This window comes from Haemaphysalis longicornis, unplaced genomic scaffold (assembly GCF_048455015.1).
Source record: "Haemaphysalis longicornis isolate Haplotype H1 unplaced genomic scaffold, Haemaphysalis longicornis Haplotype H1 scaffold_2, whole genome shotgun sequence".
Lineage (NCBI taxonomy): Eukaryota > Metazoa > Arthropoda > Arachnida > Ixodida > Ixodidae > Haemaphysalis > Haemaphysalis longicornis.
In genome coordinates this window covers 114,791,984-114,800,815 of record NW_027526295.1, presented here as the reverse complement: position 1 = coordinate 114,800,815, position 8,832 = coordinate 114,791,984, and the positions used below count along the sequence as shown (strand labels likewise).

At 48.5% G+C, this 8,832-nt stretch overlaps 1 protein-coding gene across 1 annotated transcript in view; it reads left to right on the top strand.

The window, feature by feature from the left end:
* Positions 1 to 8,832, top strand: part of LOC144168234 (monocarboxylate transporter 13-like) — a 61,679-nt gene that overhangs the window by 18,755 nt on the left and 34,092 nt on the right. Inside the window, exon 2 of the mRNA XM_077697262.1 lies at positions 7,024 to 7,264. Coding sequence (XP_077553388.1) covers positions 7,030 to 7,264 — 235 coding nt within the window. The 5' untranslated portion in view covers positions 7,024 to 7,029. The remainder of the gene's footprint in view (positions 1 to 7,023; positions 7,265 to 8,832) is intronic.

Below are 8,832 nucleotides of genomic sequence, written 5' to 3'. Positions count from 1 at the left end.
AACGAGTTTCTGTATTTCATTCCTCCGTCGGGTTAACGGCCATCCCCATCTTTTAGAGTAGACCCATCTCTTGGTATCCACTCTGTTACCTCAATTGTCCACCGGTTATCGGTTCGTCTCACTACATGGCCACCCCAGGTCCATTTCTTTTTCTTTGCTTCAACTATTACATCACCTACTCGAGTTTCCTTCCTGATCCAGGATGCCCGTTTCTTCTACCTAAGTGTTACTCCTATTATTATCCGTTCAATCGACCGTTGACCTGTTCAAGTTTGGTTTCCAGTTGTTTACTAGAGCGCTAAGTTTCAGCTCCGTATGTCGTCCCTGGCATTATGCACTGGTTGTGTTTTTTTAGCGATAGAGGTACATTACTTTTCAGTATTTGGGAGTTCTTGCCGAGTGCTCCTTTATTGATGGCACATACCCACGTGGGGGATTGGCCAAGAAACGGGTTGGCTTTTTGGGTCTAAAATGCATGCCCACGTCACACCACTATAAACTCAGTTTTTAGAATTGAAGTGGGGAAACAGCCCCGGAATTGTCCTGATCTTGTAAACACTTTCACTAACGGTGATGACGGCGGTGCGCTTCAGCCAGGGAGATGGCGCTTCATCAAGGAATAAGCTGGGTCAGCCCAGCGCTGTAACAAAGACGACAACGAAGCCTGCGTGCTGTCGAGCACACCGCGTGCAAACGCTGCTGCTCTGAAACGTCCGAGATCGCGCCCGTCTGAAGCTTCCAGGCTTCCCTTTCGACCACCTATAGAGCACGGCCCCTGTCCTGGTAAGAGTTCCAGCTACTTCCCAATACGTTGGTTGCTAGGCCAGTCAGCTAGGTTGCAGTTGCTTCCTTCACTAGTCAGGCCTATACGTGTAAAAACTTGACTCATGTGATTAGCGTGGCATGAATAGTAATGTCTGTGCGTGGCGATTTTCACTTCCGTCGGGCTTGACACGGCAGTTAAATGTGTGCACGAATGCTGGCGCATGAGCACTAGCTATATAACGTTGACACGCAAATGTCTGCAACGGAGAACATGGCTGCATTACGGTGCGTATAAGGACAAGGTGCCGCCTGCTTACAAGAAAATGGTGGGAATATGGTCACATGGTCGCGACCAGCCAATTACGGCGCGGTGCCGTCAACGCTTTGCACAGACTACTTTACCTTCTGCAGGAACAATAGACACTTCTTTCGTACAGAGCTCAACCACTTCATTTAAGGTTGCGTCTAATCTCACGGCAGCCGTGAGAAATATTTCCGGGAAATTCTCACGGCAGTTTCCTGGCTGGCCTAAAATTTCCTGAATAATATCACTTCCCAACGTGACCTCCAAACCTAACGTAACTTCCCGAACGCGTAATAACCTACCCAAATCCAGCCAAACTGCAACAAACCTCATCTAACGCAGCCCAACGACACGAAACACAACCTGTATTAAACGTAATTGAACCCAATCTAGAAGTGTTGTGCGGTGATCTCTTGATATAGTAAAAACCAGAGTAAAAAAGGCATTATAAAATCGCGATGACCGAGCAATTCTGAAAAAAAAAACACCTTAATGTCGGACTCGAACCAGAGCCTTCTCGTTTAAAATCAAGTACTATGCCACAGCGCTACAAGGGCAGCTGCAAACGGGGCTTTTTAGGGAATATTTACCCCATAGAATCTCCGGGTAGCGTTCTTAGCCAATGAGAGGCAACTGCCGTGAGAACTTTCTCACGCTAATTCTCACGGTTGCCGGGAGAATAGACTTACTAACTTCATTTATCATACCTAGCTTAGAGATTGTTTGTGAACTCCGATGAACGCAGAAACGCTTGCCCACTGATTACCGACAATTCCAAGAATCCGTTTCGTTTTTAACGGCCCAACTAACGCTGTGCACAAAAAGCGTTTTCTTATATTCCCACCCTGTGCATCTGCAGGCGCACTGAAATTAGCCGCTGCTTACTGCCCCGTACATAGGGATCTTACTAACACCAAAGAACGTCTGTAGCGAATGTTAAAAAACAACACGCTACCCTGTCGCCCGAAACTGCATTATATTCACCCTACTTTATATCAGTCAACTATTTGCCCTGCACGTGGTGCTAAGGACACCGTCGCCCATCTCATTTGGTCATACCCTGAAGACCCCTTTCCATAGATAGCCGCAATCAAGCTCTGGGAGTACGCGCTGGGCAGCACGGACTTACAGGGAGCGGAGAGTCTCGCCTAACGAAGTGCCACGGTCAGGGCAGGCGGCAGCTGGCAGTCACCCAACGGACTTAGGCAGACTTTTGAAAAAGTAGTTCTTTCTATTTTTCTCTATTTCGTTCCCCAGAAGTTATGCAAGAACTATAATACGGTGAAACGTTTTTTTCCCTCTCTAGTTCTTTTATTAACCCTCAGAGCCCTGCAGCCCCGCTTTTCTTTTCAGCACTCAATTTCGGCGTCGTCAATAATTTCTCTAGTTAGTTTATCTGTGTGTTTTGCGATGACCCGAGTTTTTTGAAAGATTGGGGCGCAGCCGTGGCAATTTCGACAGTGGACACCTAAGTGGCCACTAATCGCCTTATGTCCGTTGTATTCGTGTTCTTTTAATCTTTCAGCGTAAACGTACATTTGTACAACTATAGTTGACATGCTCATATTACTCCACTAAGCCTAAATACATGTCCGCAACGCATTCTGAATCGCCGGCTACAGCGCGTTCATTATGTCCACATTCTGTTACCCAGCGCTAAGGATCGGCTGAGGTGGTGGGGTTGAGTGTTCCACTTGCGTTCCACCGCACCCGTGCTCGAATCCGAAAGTCAGATTTTTATAGCGAAACTATGTTGCTATAAGTTCTGACTGCAATTCGGTGCTTCAATCGGGTCGACGAATAATCGCACGTGCTCGCTCCAGAGCCACATGCTGCTTCAAATCTAGTGTAAAATGCTCTGTCACTCTTAATTTACTGCAGGTGCCTTACAAAAAATTATTCTTAAATTTGCCGCTAAGACGACTCTATCTTTACGCCGAGCTCCCTTTACTTGCAATACAGTAAAGTAGTAAACGTTGCGGAATTCCCCGTATACTGCCAACGCATGGGTGCCTACGGAGGGAGCATGCATAGAGAAAATAGCTGCAACTCTTGTTTTATCAAAGATATCCCGAAACAAATTATATCAGAATTTGAAATTAGTTCCAAGGAAGTGATGTTTGTGCCCTTATAGGATCAGCGTGGTAAGTCCCCGCAAATAACTCAACATAGTTATCTACCAATACGGCTCTGCCTGCCTTCCATCTTCAAAGTGGTGGAAAGGCTATTTAATTTTTTCTCTATGTATACTCTGCACTGTCACCCATGTTTAGAACCATCTTCCAGTCACTCCTACGCCAGGCATTTCACTTTTGCCTAAGGGAGCATTTATTCACTTGCATTGTTAATATCAGTCTTACGCAGTGCCGCGCAATGGTCCCGCAGTTATTTCACTGAACAGCCGATCAGCACACTGAACCCTAAACGCCCAAACCACAAAGTTTGTCTCCCTTGTGGCTCTGTATTCTATCAGGCTGCTCAGATTTTAATTCCAGATTTTTTCTGGTTCATGCTCAAAGACAACAGTACGAGAAGCTTCCTTACATGTTTTTATCTCCTTCAAAAGGCACGCTACTAGTAAAGGTTTTTATACGCTTCTCCCTGGATATTTTTACCATCTCCTGCATACGTTTTTCATCAGGAATTGTGACGGCGATAGTTATCTTTGGGTTCCCACCATTTCTAACATTTTTTTTAGATGGTGCGGGCAAGAGTAATCTATTCGTTTTAAACGTAGCTAATCTGCCGTAACAGGCCAAATTTACGTTTTTGTCAGCGTCCATCTAATCCTTCCAGACAGGTGCGGATGGTCAGATCCCGGGCTCTCTTTTCTCTCTGTCTTCGCTTGAGCACCGAAACATCTGAACTCGGGTCGTCAATGGTTTAAAAAAAAATTGCAGCTGGTCAGCTGTGCTATGCACGTAGGACGTCCTCTCAGCTTGCCCGTCCGGTGAACCCCGTATTTCCATGTTTCTTCGTTCTTTAAAGAACAAAGCTGTTCAGCAATTCATTGATTCCAGCGCTCCACAAAACCTAGGATAACAGTATAAAGAAAGGAAATCACCGGCACCGAAAGAATTCCAACCTGTGTCTGGTACATCAACGGAGTTAGTCGTCTTACCCCCTCGGCTACGACCATGAGTTGTAACTGAGAGTCAAACAGCTTACTGAATCGGCTGTGACTGTGGGAGAGTAATCACGCCACATGCTCGACTCAGAGTACGTGACAGGGTACACGTTGCCCTTGCGGCGCCTGGTTTAGGTGTGTGCGTTCTGTTCGTTCGTTATGCTTCTTTGATTTGCTTCTTCTTCGCCGTTATAAAAACAAAGATGGTGTTAACGTCGTTGCAGGCAGCAAAGAAGAAGCAAATCGACTGCAATCGTGGACTTACACTATCGTGATGACTGTGAAGGTTGCGTACTGCTTCCCTACCTTCAAGTCTTAAACCTTAGTGCGAGCTTCGTTCATTTTTTATACGTCTGTCACCCTCGCACTCTGTCTCCTTCACCTGTCAGGCAATCAGCGGCAAATTTTTCTCTACTGACCGTCTAACCTCTTATCCGGGCACTCCTTATTTCGGCTTAACATTTCGCGACTAGAAAATATTCGGACAGCTATACTAACAGCGTTTCGCCAACCACGCGTGATCGGATAGATCAGCGTCGTACAGATACGTTTTCTCATGGCAGAACTTTCGCTAAAACAAAAATTATTGGAAAACACAGAGGTAAATCTGTATAATCCGAGGGCACCTGCCCCTCAAAAAAGTGCGGCTCGGCCTAATAGGCTCCCGGTGCTGCTTCTTTAAAAGCACGCAACACAGTAGTTCGTACGCTGATCTCGCGCCGCGCCATTCGTGCATTGCGTTCTAACAATCTCAGCAATTGTATTCGCTTGCCATAGCAGCGGCACTGCTGCTTGTTATTTTCGTTGCCCGCCGGTGCCGGCATTTCGTCCACATCATTCCGATTTATACTAGTTATTCGGTCCTACGCTGTCCTTCAACTTTATTATAAAAAAATTCTATGGCTCGGCTTTGGTTAGCCCTAGTTGAGCGCGAAAGCTTCGCTGCTCTGGCTATAGGCGCATATTCTAGGTGTGGTTTCTCAATTATAATTCTATACAGATATGTTTGCAATGAATACACTGCTTATTCGTCATCTTTTATTCACCGTGGCGAACCACAGTCTCTCTCCCTACACTCCGTCTCCCTTGGATAGTGTATGGGCGACGAAGAAGACTCACCGGGTGAGTTCGGCTCTCTGTTGACGTTGCCGTGTTTTGCAGCTTGCTTCAAGCGTTTCTGCAATCTTTCCTTGCGCTCGCCTGCAGTTTCGGTAGCGTGTTTCCTCTTTTTTCGCCTCGCGGCCTTGCTGCTGTACGAGGGACCAGAGCTGGATGTTCGTCTTCCTCCATCGCACACAGCGCTGCGCCGCACGTGGCCTCCCGGCGTTCCTTCGTGACGCGTGCTTATCGCTGTGGCGGCGGCCTCTTCGCGTTCCTCCGCCAGCTGGCGACACGGGTCCCACGAACGTCTCTGTTCCCTCCTCGCCAATCTCTCCCCTGTCGTCTATGTCTCCCGCCATCGGGTTGCTGCTCCGTTCCGGGCGCTTGTGGAAGGGGGCGTGGTTTCACCTCTAGCTGTCTATGCCAAAACTAGTCACCCCGCGAAGACTGCGCAAAAAATTACACCATCTTCCCGTGGGGAACCCTGATGAGGATGCGAAGCATCGTGGCGGTTCCGTGTGGTTCCATTGTGTTGCCGTTATGTTGAGTGATCTGGTTTTTACTAGCGCCAGAGGGAATTCCGCGTCCGGGTCCACACCGGTGGCAAAGGCACGCAAGTGCTGTTGTGTTACGGTGAGTAGGCGGTGGTTCTCGAGGCGCCGAAACTCGTCCATCATGTTCTTGCCGATGTTGTCTCTGTGGTAGAATCGGTAGTCTCCGTCAGCTTTGGTGAATTAAAGGTTGTTGACATTGGTGCACCGGCTGAGAGCAATGTACACGCCCTCCTCTTCACAGCTTTGTCTTCTTGTTCTTCGGCGGTTCCCCTACAGGAAGATGACGACGGTGGTTGAACGCGAACCTATCTCGTGATGGATTCTTTGGTTGGCCAATCCCTAGGGGCATCCTGCCACAATCAGCATCAGAGGCGCTGCGGACGGGGCTGGTTGAGCTGCAAGGCGCGTGGCGCTTCTCGCCACAGCTTTCCCACTGGAAATTCAGCATCCCCCTCTAAAGTTTTCAGTTCGTCGTTTCCGTTGACGTTCAGCTTCGCGTGCCTTCGTTTATCAGTAGCTTCTTGACGTGGTTTGAATGAGTCAAGGACATAAGGCGCGTTCGTAGCACTTGCTCCTGTCCCGTATTTGTAGCGTAGTGGGAAGAGCACCGCGTACCTCCCGTCGCGGCCAGAGAGTCGTGGGATCGAAACCGGGCGCCGCTTACTATTTCTTTTTTTATAGTGTAGTATCGCGGAGCTGTGGGTGTAAGGAGGAAAGTTGCGCATGCGCAGTGAGCGTGTGGACGGCGCCGCTATCAACGACACTGGACAAGGCGAGCCTAAGAAATGCTCCGCATTTGAAAATGTGTTCAAGCGGTGACGAGACGCGTCTAAAAGCCGAACGGCGAGAGCGGCAGGCGGAGGCAGCGGGGCGATCGCAGCGCCACCTCTGCCAATGCGGCCGGCCGCTAGCTCGGGGCTCGGCTTCTGGTTCCCGTCACCACACGCGCTTTGTAATTGTGAGTTCTTCTGTCGCTCTGTGTCCAAGGATTGATTGCGCAATATTTTGCGCGTATGGCCAATGTATTACTAAACGCAGTAATAAAGAACCTTGGGGAAGGGTACCCTGAAAGCAAATGAAAATGGGGAACCCTTCACGCTGGGCAGCCGCTCTCTGCGCAGAAACTGCTGTTAGCTGTATTGAGGAATGCTGCCCTGACGTTGCTGCTGCAGCAAGCCATGGACACGACCAGCATGATTGCGCGGACGGTGATGCTGGAGGCCGGCCCACCCCCACCGGACGGAGGCTGGGGCTGGATGGTGGTGCTGGCGGGCTTCATCTGCCACCTGGTGATCGACGGCTTCATGTACTCGTCGGGCATCTTCTTCGACGAGTTCCTCGACTACTTCCGCGAGGGTCACGCCGCCACCTCCCTCATCTCCTCCATCACCTTCGGCTGCTACCTCATCTCCAGTGAGTAGTGCTCCCTCCTGTGAAGTACTAGCTCTTGCCGCTGTATAGTTAGTTCTCTTCTTCGCCCCCCGCAATACTTCGCTATCGCTAATAACAACAAACTGCCGCATTCGCTCTGCCGTTTACTTGTGCAGTTTACCGACCTGGCGGGGGTGAATGTGCCTTGCTGTTCGGCGCATTTGTGGCCGTTCGAAGGATACGCTCGTATCTCCAGATACAAGTCAATGACACAGCGGAATCTATTTTACATTGAAACTATTATTGACGAAATAATGCATGTTGCGGTGTGGCGGTCTATTAGGGAAAGGTCGCGAATGATGAGAGATGCTGCACTTGCAATCGAGGTTTTATCCTCCTAAGACACGAAACATGACGTAGTAAAAACAAGTTAATATTTTTAAACATTGAATTAGAGTACAGGGATACTTATGATATCATTCTTTATTTGCTATGACGTTTTGTTGAAGCTATCACGTGCAATATATGGCACACTGGGAATAAGTTGTCAAAAAACCATGAAACATGATGTGATAGAGATTGTGTGTGTGTGTGCGTGTGTGTGTGTGTGTGTCCGTGCTGTGTGTTGTGTTGTGTGTGTGTTATGTGAGTGTGTCTGTGCTGTGTGTTGTGTTGTGTGCGTGTTACTGTGAGCGTGTTGTGTGTGTTGCCGGTGTTTTGTGTGTGTGTGTTGTGTGGTGTTGTGTGTGCGTGTGTTTGCGCCTCGCTTTTTCCATTCAATATAAAGAAGCCGTTGGGCTATGGGAAGTCCGTCCTCTTCTCGACATCATTAGAAGCGCTTGCCTGGCTCCGCAGTGCTCACCGAACATCTGCGTTGACGAGCAAATTATTCCCTTCACCGGTAAGGGCCCAGTTAAGTAGTTAGTTCCTGGGAAGTCCAAGCGGACAGGCTTGAAGAGCTTTATCTTGGCAAGCCCTTAAGGCCTTGTCTTGCATTCTGAAATGTTTTAGGGGAAAGGAAGTCTCCCGCAAAAGAAACATGTTATCGGTGCTGCTTGTCTCCCTTTGTCGCAATCCTCAAACGAATTTCGAGGGCAGAGGCCTCGGCGGCATCTCAAGAGATTTTTAATTATTTACATGCAATAAAAAATCCCGGGCCATCTCCACTAACGTGAAACCTGGGGAGGGGCGAAGCATGCAGTGTATAAGTGTATTCTTGGCATCTTGGCGTTTTTGCCACCGGAGATGAAACCGTTGGAAGGTAGTGGTATACAGCTTTGCAGTAAGTCTCGTCTATGAAGCATGAAGCTTTCTAGCGCGAGGAGTAAACAAGTGTCGCGGCGTTTTTTGAGTGCGCGTTACGTTCTAGCGCGAGTTGTAAACGAGTTTCTCGGTGTTATAGAATAGTAACTACATGATACGACGATTACGATGACGACGACAGGAGACGCCAACAGCTCAGCCCCTTCCTCGGCCCTAAGAGCCTTCGCCCTAATAGACCACTAATTTCAACAGAAAAAAAGAGAAAATTAAAATAATGGGTTCTGCTAAACGTAGTGACAAAGGGTCAACATTGGCCTTACGTGCAACCTGTCGCACAAAGAATTTAC